The sequence below is a fragment of the Hyperolius riggenbachi genome, chromosome 9 (assembly GCF_040937935.1).
Source record: "Hyperolius riggenbachi isolate aHypRig1 chromosome 9, aHypRig1.pri, whole genome shotgun sequence".
Taxonomy (NCBI): Eukaryota; Metazoa; Chordata; class Amphibia; order Anura; family Hyperoliidae; genus Hyperolius; species Hyperolius riggenbachi.
Window position 1 is genome coordinate 31,796,042 of NC_090654.1, and position 12,352 is coordinate 31,808,393.

The window sequence follows — 12,352 nt, forward strand, 5'->3', positions numbered from 1 at the left end:
GTAGCATTATTTCCGAATCAAATATCTTCACCATAAATTGTGACCGGAACATAATCTAAGTTTTGTGATAAGCAGTAAGAATAGCCATACAAAATTTGTGTTTTTTTATCTACAGTAGCACTTTTTATTCTTAAACTGGAATTGGTAAAACTGAGAAATGTTTTTTCTATGTTTTCCCATTAAAATTCATAGAAAACAAAATTGTGCGAGGGAAAAAAATGGCATACAGTTAAAGCCTAGTTTGTCTTGAAAAAAAAACAATATATATTTCATTTCTGTGTTGTAAGTAAGGATAAAGTTATTTCTGATTAAATAAGGACATAGCTAAACTGTCAAAACTGCTCTGGTCCATAAGTGGGAAAAAAGGTCTGGATGCGACGTGGTTAATAAGATTTTACCCAAAATTTTGCATCGTAATTGCAATTTGCAATGCAAAATTACAGTTATGCGAAATGAAATTTGTGCTTCTTACTGCCAGCCAGATTACTGGAGGGCAAATCAAGTGAACGGAGCAGCCAGAGAGGACAGTAAGGGGAGCCCACGCACCTCATGGGGCTGGAGGAAGCCCCAGGTAAGTATAAATACACCCATTATAGACATCTCAGCATCTATGACTACTGTACATAATGTAGATAAGGATGGTGAGAAGTGGAGGGGGGGGGGGGGGACATGGCGGCTGCTATAGCCAGGATAAATTCCAGTGAAAGAAAGGGTGCCTAGTTCCCTTTAAAGAGACTCTGTAATGTAAAAACCCGCCCTGGGGGATACTTACCTCGGGAGGGGGAAGCCTCTGTATCCTAACGAGGCTTTCCCCATCCCTCCGTTCAAGCGCTGAGACCCCCCGAAGTGCGGCGAGGTAAATTTACCTACCGCGATCCTGCGCAGGCGCACTAGCTACTCTTAGTTCGGGCAAGGTGGTATAGCCAAACCCAATCGTATCCGCTCCACTGCGCAGGTGCGAGTCCTTTGCGCCTGTGCAGTAGAGCGGTTCGGCTATTTTCGGCATACCCGAACGAAGAGCTGCTAGTGCGCCTGCGCAGGATTGCGGAGAGGTAAATAAATCACTGCTTGTCGGAAGGCTTCAGGGGAGCCAGCGCTGGATTCCTCCAAGCTCCAGAGGTCAGGAAAGCCTCATTGGGACCTTGAGGCTTCCCCCACCCAAGATAAGTATCCCCCAGAGGTTGTTTTTTGTTGCAGGTTCTCTTTAGGGCCCATTCACACCTAAAATCGCTAACCGCTAGCGATTTGCGGTAACGTTTTCTGTGGGTGATTTTTCACGCGGAAAAATCACTGTACAAATTTACGTTTTTGGAGCGATCGCGATTAGCATTTCTATGTATGCTAATGGCGATCGCTCCTAAAATGCTGGATAAAAATGCTGCATGCAACACGTTTGCGATTAGCGATAATCACGGTACACCCGCGATTATCGCTAATCGCTCAAGTGTGAACACTGCCATAGACTAATATAGCACTAGCTTTTTAAAAAAGTGCTTTAGCGATTAGCAGGAATCGCACGATTCCCGCTTAGGTGTGAAAGGGCCCTTAAAGGACAACTGAAGTGAGTATATGGAGGCTGCCATATTTATTTCCTGGCTGCCCTGCTGATCTTCTGCCTCTAATACTGTTATCCATAGACCCTGAACAAGCATGCAGCAGATCAGGTGTTTCTGACATCATTGTCAGATCTGACAAGATTAGCTGCATGCTTCTTGTTTCAGGTGTGTGTTTCAGACACTACAGCAGCTAAATAGACCAGCAGGCTAGCCAGGCAACTGGTATTGTTTAAAAGGAAATAAATATGGCAGCCTCCATAATCTTCTCACTTCAGTTGTCCTTTAAGCATCACTCGGAGGGCCGGGCTACAAACCAATATACAGCAATATGTAGATATAGGAAACGTTTCTGATGCTGAATAATTTACTGCATTCTTCTACATGTTGTTACGGTTCCTTTTAGCACAACAACAGCAAACACTGCAACAAATTGTACAAAAAAATCAGGTGTTTATTAGGAGTTTTTGGACAGAGCTTAGGTTAGACTGGATGGTGCGGACACATGGGAGGGGCTACTCCTCTTCAGGAATGTGGCAGTCAGGTGTGGTTGGTGGCTTTGGATCAGGGGGCGGGGCCTCCTCACTTCCTGGCCTTCATGTGCTTACAGTAATAGTCATTACAGGCGATGGTCAGGCCGGCGATCAGAGAGAAGAAGCTATGGAAGTTGACACGCCCATCGCGGCACTGGTCCAAATCCTTCATGATTTTATCTACTGCCATTGGGTCGTTCTGGTTCTGGAAAAAAAGGAGAAAAGATTCTGGTGATTATTAGGAAATAACAATATGCAACAGAGATGGATGTATGTGACAGCAAGTTGGAGCATGGTTGGTTTGGCAGTGGAGATTGTTTTATCATTTTTGTCAAACCAAAATATGGATTTTCTTGATTGGTTGTGATAGATTGGAAGCAAAGATTGGTTCGTTGATGGTGTAGTGAACGATTTTTCTTCCGATCAGAATTTCTGATCGCTCAAACAATTTTTCGCTAGAAATTGGACCTTTAGTGGCCACCTTAACAGGAACTGGAATTAACATAATGATAAAATTGCTTTTTTTATTTACAATATTCATTCATAAGTTATTTATTCAGTGTTTGTTTGCCCATTGTAAAATCAGAATGTAATGTAAAGGTAGCCATACATCAGTAGATTATGGGCAGATTTGACAAACAGGGCCGGATTTAGGCCAAGGCCACCTAGGCCATGGCCTAGGGCACCACAGGAAGAAGGGCAGCAAAGCAGCAGGCTAAATTGGTGCAGCATTTGCAAGCTTGCAAATGCTGCAATGCAGGGAGATCAGGCGAGCTGCCTGTGTAGCAGCCACCTTGCTTTCTGGACTATGGACTTGGACAGCATTGGAGACGGAAAGGAAGAGGAAGCTTCTGCACTAGAGACGAGGGGAAAAAAGTGAGCTGGCTAACTATACTCAAAGGGGTAGGGGTAGGAAAAGGAGGGATTAAGGGAGTCATCTGGCTACCTATACTGGAGGAAAGGGGGGAGGAGTCATCTGGCTACATGTACTAGAGGGAAGGGGGAGGGGGTCATCTGGCTACCTATACTAGAGGGAAGGGGTAATCTCACTACCTATACTGGAGGGAAAGGGGGGAGGAGTCATCTGGCTACATATACTAGAGGGAAGGGGGTCATCTGGCTACCTATACTGGAGGGAAAGGGGGGAGGAGTCATCTGGCTACATGTACTAGAGGGAAGGGGGAGGGGGTCATCTGGCTACCTATACTAGAGGGAAGGGGTAATCTCACTACCTATACTGGAGGGAAAGGGGGGAGGAGTCATCTGGCTACATATACTAGAGGGAAGGGGGTCATCTGGCTACCTATACTGGAGGGAAAGGGGGGAGGAGTCATCTGGCTACATATACTAGAGGGAAGGGGGAGGGGGTCATCTGGCTACCTATACTAGAGGGAAGGGGTAATCTCACTACCTATACTGGAGGGAAAGGGGGGAGGAGTCATCTGGCTACATATACTAGAGGGAAGGGGGTCATCTGGCTACCTATACTGGAGGGAAAGGGGGGAGGAGTCATCTGGCTACCTATACTAGAGGGAAGGGGTAATCTCGCTACCTATACTGGAGGGAAAGGGGAGGAGTCATCTGGCTACCTATACTGGAGGGAAAGGGGAGGAGTCATCTGGCTACCTATACTGGAGGGAAAGGGTCATCTCGCTACTTATACTGAAGGGGGGCGGCTGGTGACAGTGGCCTTGGGCAGTGAAGAGTAAAAATCCGGTCCTGTCGACAAAAAGACAAATTTATCTGTAATCGAATCTGATTAGAGAGAGATTTGCATCTTTGTCGAGCTGCCCATATACTGCAGGCCGATTCCTGTCCGATTTCAGCATGAAATCTTCAGTGGCTGCCGCTTCCGCCCCTGCCCCCTAATGTATAAATATGCCCCTCCCCCGGTGTGCATTTATACAATACCTGTCCTGTGTCAGACTTCAACGCGGTGTCCGTCTGTCCTCCTGGTGGCTCTGCCACATACACGCTGGCGGCAGCACATAGCGTCAAATGCTATGTGCATGACGTCACATGCTATGCGTATGGACAGGGGGAAGCCAGGATGGACAGACACCACGCAGAGACTGATACAGGACAGGTAATGTATAAATGCAATAATGGGGGGGGCACAATTATACATTAGGGGGGCAGTGGCAGGGGTTTCATCATTTATTACGAGATCTGCCATCGTATCGCCGTACATGCGATCAACCAACTTCAACCCGACATCTTGCATCAGGCTTGATCGAGTAACGCAACCAATTTCGGCCCCAAATTGGTTGCATCGTCGGTCGGGCCTGCACTTGGCGGCACCGTTTTTCAACCAGTCCGATAATAATCTAATTGGTTAGTCGATCGGCCGCCAAAGTCACCTGATGTATGAGTACCTTGAATCAGGGAAGGAAAAGATTTTACAACGGGCAAACACTGAGTAAATAAGTTGTTGCATTGTGGGAGATAACTGCTGCCAAGCAACCAGTATCTCCCTCTGTGTATATGTATATCTATAAAAAACCAACAACCTTTTAGCCTATTGCATTGTAAAAGGGTGTGGTTATAGAGAGTGACAGTTGGTGCAGTCTAGTTTTTTCTTGTCTGTCAGTAGTAAAGATGCTGACCTGCTTGCTGATTGTGGATCAAACAACATGAACAAATTACGTGGTGAACCATTCCGCTGATCATTTCTTTATCTTTCTTCTATTTTTTTCTTAACTTTTCACATTGCAATGTTATTATTTATCATTTTTCCCCCTACTTTCCTACAGGGCTGTGGAGTCGAGGAGTCGGAGCAATTTTGGGCACCTGTAGTCAGAGGTTTTATAAACTGAGGAGTCGGAGCCAAATTATTTTTGTACCAAATCCACAGCCCTGGTAAGAGTTGGAGTCGAGGTGTTGGAGCCATTTTGGGTACTCTGAGTCGGTGGTTTAATAAACTGAGGAGTCGGACAATTTTTAAACTGACTCCACAGCACTGCTTTCCTACATTCCTCTTTAAAAGCAAGAGACCCGTCTACCAATTGCTAGAATAGCGCTGTTTTCTCAGAAGGGTTTGGAGGACCAGCGTTAAAGAGAACCCGAGGTGTGTTTAAAGAATGTTATCTGCATACAGAGGCTGGATCTGCCTATACAGCCCAGCCTCTGTTGCTATCCCAAACCCCACTAAGGTCCCCCTGCACTCTGCAATCACTCATAAATCACAGCCATGCTGTGAGGCTGTGTTTACATCTGTAGTGTCAGTCTCAGCTGCTCCCCCGCCTCCTGCATAGCTCCGGTCCCTGCCCCCGTCCCTTCCCTCCAATCAGCAGGGAGGGAAGGGATACAGGCGGGGACTGGAGTTCTGCAGGAGGCGGGGAGAGCAGCAGACTGACACTATAGAGATAAACACAGCCAGCTCTGACAAGCTGTTTGTCAGCAGCGTGGCTGTGATTTATGAGGGAATGCAGAGTGCAGGGGGACCTTAGGGGGGTTTGGGATAGCAACAGAGGCTGGGCTGTATAGGCAGATCCAGCCTCTGTATGCAGATAATAATCTTCAAACCCACGTCGGGTTCTCTTTAAAGTTCATTATCATAATTGCACAACGTCTTTAGAGAATGGCGCTCATTGTCTCCCTCTCACACCCAGAGATTACCTCAGACAAGCCGGGGCTCGCAGCCTGGTAGAGAGGGCGATAATATTACTCGCGGCTCCAGCTACACGGATCTTATCTGCCAGGGCAGAAAAACTGGAGGATGATGTGAACGCTTGCACTGCCAGGGGGTGCACAGTATGAATATTCATCTGGAATTTTGAGAGTAGGAAGCAACGCCCGAGCGAGACGCGGCCAACAAATCTGCCTTCTCTGAAAAGATTGGTCACCATTTGGAGGGTCACCAATTGGAAAAATCATCACGCTGTCTGTGTAAGAATTGAACATTTTTCAGAAGCAAAACTTTGATTGGCGACAGCTGCTCCTAAAGCAAGTCTGCGGCAAGTTAAGTCAGACATATGTCGTAGTGACACTTTCTGGCCTCTAGGGACCTGTCATAGTGACATACTATGGCCTCTAGACATGTGTCGTAATGATATGTTTTGTTTGGTAGACACGTCATGATAGGTTATTATTATTTACTATTTATATAGCACCTACAGCGCTGTACAGAGTACTGTATATACTCGCGTATAAGCCTAATTTTTCAGCATAAAAAATGTGCTGGAAAGTTACCCCCCTCGGCTTATATGCGAGTCAGTGGAGCAGAACAGATGGTGGAGCAGGTTTTGTTAATGGCTTCGGAGCGTAAGGATTGTGCACTAGTGATCCTGCTCTTGCCAGCTGGCTCCCTGCTGTATCCATTGCCCCCATCCCCTGCAACATGGTGCGCAGAATGTGCTGCTCAAGACTACCTGTGTCCCCTGGCATGTGGAGCGGAGCGTGCCAGCAATGTGTCAGCAGTGCAATGATCGGGGATTCTTCCTGTGTGGCAATCGTTGTCTCATATCTATGATGCCATCTAGTGGCTTCTTGAGACACAGCTGTGTGATCCTGGGGCACATCTGGCTATGGGGAGGGGAGGTGACTTGTTCTGGGGGAACATCTGGCTACTGTGGAGGGGGCTATGCTGGGGAGGGGCTTATACGAGAGTCAATCACTTTTTCCTGGTTTGTGAGGGAAAAGTGGATACCTTGGCTTATACACGGGCCGGCTTATATGCAAGTATATACGGTATATTGTCTTGTCACTTAACTGTTCTTCGGAAGGGCTCACAATCTAATCCCCACCATAGTCATATGGCTATGTATGTATTGTGTAGTGTATGTATCGTAGTCTAGGGCCAATTTAGGGGGAAGCCAATTAGCTTATCTTCCCGTCCCACGAAGGCACGGGGAGAACCTACAAACTCTGTGCAGGTAGTGCCATGGCTCGGATTTGCACTGGGGACCCAGCACTGCAAGGTGAGAACACTAACCATCAGGGGCATTTGTAGGCATAGGCATTACAGGCTGCTGCCTGGAGTATCATCGGCCCTTGGGGTCGCCATGCCCCTGATTAAGCCCTCCCCCTGAACTAAGACCCACCTCCTGAATGAAGCCACAACTCCCACGGGCGTTTGTACCTCCTTCTGTCCCCTTGTGCCTCCTTCAGTCCCCCTGTGCAACCTCTGTCGCCATAAGTGTCCCTCTGTGCCTCCTTCTGTCTCTTTGTGCCGCCTTCTGTCCCCCTGTGCCACCTTCAGTCCCCCTGTGCCACCTTCAGTCCCCCTGTGCCACCTTCAGTCCCCTTGTGCCACCTTCAGTCCCCCTGTGCCACCTTCAGTCCCCCTGTGCCACCTTCAGTCCCCCTGTGCCACCTTCAGTCCCCCTGTTTGTGCCACCTTCAGTCCCCCTGTGCCACCTTCAGTCCCCCTGTTTGTGCCACCTTCAGTCCCCCTGTGCCACCTTCAGTCCCCCTGTGCCACCTCTGCTTCCCTGTGCGTCCAGAAATGGATTAAAGTGAAATGGTGCCTTAGGCAAGTAACGACTTTGGGCCCACAGTTGATGGCCACCTAGCTTATTTGGCAAGATTTGTTGGGGGTTAGCATAAACTGGGCCCCTAGACTTTCTCCATGCCCTAGGCACTGCCTAAGTTGCCTTGTGGATGATCCGACTCTGTGGCGCCCCCCTGTGCCTCCCTCTGTACCCTTGTCCCACTATCTGTTCCCGTCCCCCTCCTGCACTGGACTCCAATGAAGAGGTGAGAGCACAGTTTATGCTTCACTATACTCTGCATTTGCACACTAAGCTGGGGTAGTGCAGGAAGGGGTGTGCAATGAAAGATGACAGGATAGGTGGGATGTCTGCATCTCAGGGACTCCCTGTATTATGCAACCACACTATATACTTACTTACTGCAAGGGACAAGGGTGATTGCTCAATTTTGATTCTTCTTGACTTGTCTGCAGCATTTGATACTGTGGATCATGAAATACTAATCCAGCGACTGAAGAATTACTGTGGCCTAAGGGGTACTGTTCTTAGCTGGTTCCAGACCTTCCTATCTGGCAGGACACAGCAAGTATGTCTGGGCACACACTACTCTAATCCAGTGCCACTTCCCTATGGAGTTCCACAGGGTTCTGTACTATCACCATTACTCTTTGCAGTCTACATGCTCCCACTGGGCAAAATAATCCAGAACTATGGCCTAGGATACCATTGTTATGCAGATGACACACAACTGTATCTGTCCTTCAAGCCTGGCACCCAAGACCCATCAGCATCCATAAATGCGTGTCTAGTGGATTTACAAAATTGGATGAACACCAGCTGGCTGAGGCTGAACTCTGACAAAACAGAGGTGTTGGTCCACACATGATGGATAAAGTTCACAACGCTCACCACCTCAAACTAGCAATTGGGGGAGATACTGTACAGTATAAATACTCTGTGCGAAACCTTGGGGTGATCCTGGATGGAAATCTAAAACTCAAACAGCAGATATCAGTTGTCGTCAAGTCTTCCTTCTTCCATCTAAGAAATATAGCGAAAATCAAACACCTTATCCCAGCTGAAGACCTACCTGCCCTGGTTCATGCATTTGTATCCTCCCGCCTAGACTACTGCAACGCCCTGTTCATCGGATCTACAGAAAAGGTTCTGCGCCCCTTACAGCTATTACAGAATGCTGCAGCCAGACTCCTAGCCAATGCCCCCCGCAGCTCACACATCACCCCAGTACTGCAAACTCTTCACTGGTTGCCAGTAAAATGGAGAATCAATTTTAAGATCTGCCTGCTGACATTCAAGGCTCTACACCACATGGGACCCAAATACATAGCGGATCTATTGGAACTTTATGCCCCTCCACGCACCCTCCGCTCTGCCAACAAGATGAAGCTGATTATTCCCAGGATACACTTAACATTTGGTGCTCGGGCCTTTTCCTACGCAGCCCCTACTTTATGGAACTCACTTCCACAATCAGTACGAGAGGCTCCCTCTCTGGACAGCTTTAAAAAAAGGCTAAAAACTCACCTCTTTTCCCTAGCCTTTGAGACTGCATAATTCAGGGTCACAGCGCTTTGAGTCCCCAGGGAGAAAAGCGCTATATAAATATTATTGTTATATGGCACGTGGTTTATATTCTCAACTGCCAAAAAAAGCAAACAGCATCTCCTCCCACTAACATCACCTGCCAGTAGGGCTGCACGATTTTAGGGGAAAATCGAAATTGCGATTTTTCTCTCAGAAATCGCAATTTTGATTTTCCCCCGATTTTTTCAAATCCTGCTTTTTGCACTTGAGGGGGGGGGGGTTGTTCACGGTCCGCAATGCCCGGTCCGCTGTCTGTAACTTGCTTCTGGCCTCGCTGTGCGCTGATTGGCCAGAAGCAGTGAATATGCATAAGTGTTAATGAGCGGGCGGGGGGGGGCGGATCCACTCGAGCGAGCGGCGGGCACATGCAGCATTTCTAATCACTGGCTAGCGATGGAATGACGGCAGCGGTAGGCGGAGCTGTATGCTCTGTACAGCTCCGCCTACCGCTGCCATCGTTCCATCGCTAGCCAGTGATTAGTAATGCTGTATGTGCCCGGCCGCTCTCTCGAGTGGATCCGCCCCCCGCTCATTAACACTTATACATACATATTCACTGCTTCTGGCCAATCCGCGCACAGCGGGGCCAGAAGCCGTGATCCTCAACACTAGCGGCTTAACTAACAACATTAAGCTCGACTGAGATTTTCAGCTTGTGCTGCAAGGAGGGCACGTCTGAGTCAAGCGCAGATAGTACCAGACTGGTACTAGCGCTTGACTCAGACGTGCCCTCCTTGCAGCACAAGCTGAAAATCTCAGTCGAGCTTAATGTTGTTAGTTAAGCCGCTAGTGTTGAGGATCACGGCTTCTGGCCCCGCTGTGCGCTGATTGGCCAGAAGCAGTGAATATGTATAAGTGTTAATGAGCGGGGGGCGGATCCACTCGAGAGAGCGGCCGGGCACATACAGCATTACTAATCACTGGCTAGCGATGGAATGATGGCAGCGGTAGGCGGAGCTGTACAAAGCATACAGCTCCGCCTACCGCTGCCGTCATTCCATTGCTAGCCAGTGATTAGTAATGCTGCATGTGCCCGCCGCTCGCTCGAGTGGATCCGCCCCCCCCCCCCGCCCGCTCATTAACACTTATGCATATTCACTGCTTCTGGCCAATCAGCGCACAGCGGGGCCAGAAGCAAGTTAGACAGCGGACCGAAAAACCGAAGGCACTGACGATCAGTAGATCGTCTTGCCTCGAACCGCGGTTTCGGTTTTGAACCGAAAAACCATGCAGCCCTACCTGCCAGCAGTAAAAATGTCACCATGTGATAAATGTCAACATGTAAATCAGGGAGAGGAAAGATTTTACAGTGGGCAAACACTAACTAAATCATTTATACATAATTATTGTAGAAATGTAGCACTTTTTATCACATTATTTTCACTGGAGTTCCTCTGGTCTGTACACACTACACAATTTTTACGATGAGTGATATGTTTCCACGATCTTGACCCAGACGTAGCAGCTAAATAGAACAATACAGTCCTGGAGGCTCAAGCCTCAAACTGCTAATTTCCACAAGCCAAGGAGTCAACCAGTCCACACCCGGATCCACTCAAGGTGCACAAGTCCACAGAAAGAAAAGAAATGACTGGGTCTCCACCTGGATAACTGCAATTGTAGCAATTTAATGAAACCATGGTGACATAAAAGCATGCAACGTTTTGGCCGATGGGCCTTTCTCAAGTGTAACACTTGAGAAACAACGTTTTGGCCAATGGGCCTTTCTCAAATGTAACACTTGAGAAACAACGTTTTGGCCAATGGGCCTTTCTCAAATGTAACACTTGAGAAACAATGTTTTGGCCAATGGGCCTTTCTCAAATGTAACACTTGAGAAACAACGTTTTGGCCAATGGACCTTTCTCAAATGTAACACTTGAGAAACAACGTTTTGGCCAATGGGCCTTTCTCAAATGTAACACTTGAGAAACGTTTTGGCCAATGGGCCTTTCTCAAATGTAACACTTGAGAAACGTTTTGGCCAATGGGCCTTTCTCAAATGTAACACTTGAGAAACAACGTTTTGGCCAATGGGCCTTTCTCAAATGTAACACTTGAGAAACAACGTTTTGGCCAATGGGTCTTTCTCAAATGTGACACTTGAGAAACAACGTTTTGGCCGATGGGCCTTTCTCAAGTGTAACACTTGAGAAAGGCCCATCGGCCGAAACATTGTGTGCTTTTAAGTCACCATGGTTTCATTAAATTGCTACAATTGCAGTTATCCAGGGGGAGACCCAGTCATTTCTTTCCAGACGTAGCAGCTAGTCAGCAGAAGTATAAAGGGCTGGATCAGTAAACCTGTCTTGCGCTGTACACCCACCTTCAGGAAATCGGGGAACTCGGACTCCATGAGCTTGTGCAGGTCTTCCTTGGTCATGTAGCTCTTATCCCCGGAGTATTTATGGAAGGTGAACATCATAGTCTCCATGGCCTGCTCCATCTCTGATGGGACTCCCATGGCTTCGGTGATCTAAGGTGAGGGCTGCAAAAGATGAATATGGTGAGACTGCAAGCTTACAGAGAGCTCCTTACATAAACAGATCTACTGATACAACTGTGTCTACAGAGAGCATAAAAAACAAATATTTGGAATTTTTGTTTAACCCTGTCCCTCCTGCCCCCCTAACTAACACTAAAGCCATACCTCCCAAGTTTTTTGAGATAACGAGGGACTCTAAAGTCATGCCCCAGCCACGCCCCTACTCACACATACCATAAAGATTTCATAAGAAAAATACATTTTATGATCCAAACCACACTGGTCCTTTCTATCCTGTGTAATTTACCTTCATATAAAAGTCAACAGGAAGCCAAAAAACAAACAAACCAAAAAACAAACAGATACTTACCTAAGGAAAGGGAAGGCTTTGGGTCCTATAGACGAGCACGTCAAATCCAGCACAGGAGATTCAGGTGCCACCATAGGCCGTAATAGGAATTACGGTTATAGCGGTGTGCAGGGAGTAAGTTCGGTGCCGTCAGAAGACGGAGCTGAAGTTACTTTTAAAACACTTTAATTTGGCCGCCAGCAATAGCTGGAAGCCGAATTACATAATTCCCCACTATCCACGTGGACCTGGAGGGGGAATAGTAAATAACGCCGCCGGGACTTGTACAGCAGCAAGATAAGCCGTACATCGGCTGTATCCTGCGCCCCCAGTCTCCCGGCACCAATTCATAGGTATGCTCATATAGAACTATCCTGCTCCTGTCACAGTCCTTG

At 47.6% G+C, this 12,352-nt stretch overlaps 1 protein-coding gene and 1 long non-coding RNA gene across 2 annotated transcripts in view; one reads left to right on the top strand and one right to left on the bottom strand.

Moving 5' to 3' along the window:
- LOC137532162 (uncharacterized) overlaps positions 1-12,352 on the top strand; it is a 243,484-nt gene that overhangs the window by 48,205 nt on the left and 182,927 nt on the right. The gene's annotated exons all lie outside the window — the stretch shown is intronic.
- LOC137532161 (protein S100-A10-like) overlaps positions 1,987-12,352 on the bottom strand; it is a 38,086-nt gene continuing 27,720 nt past the window's right edge. The window contains exons 2-3 of the mRNA XM_068252375.1: positions 11,450-11,611; positions 1,987-2,291 (exon numbers count right to left, since the gene is read on the bottom strand). Coding sequence (XP_068108476.1) covers positions 2,136-2,291; positions 11,450-11,587 — 294 coding nt within the window. The 5' untranslated portion in view covers positions 11,588-11,611 and the 3' untranslated portion in view covers positions 1,987-2,135. The remainder of the gene's footprint in view (positions 2,292-11,449; positions 11,612-12,352) is intronic.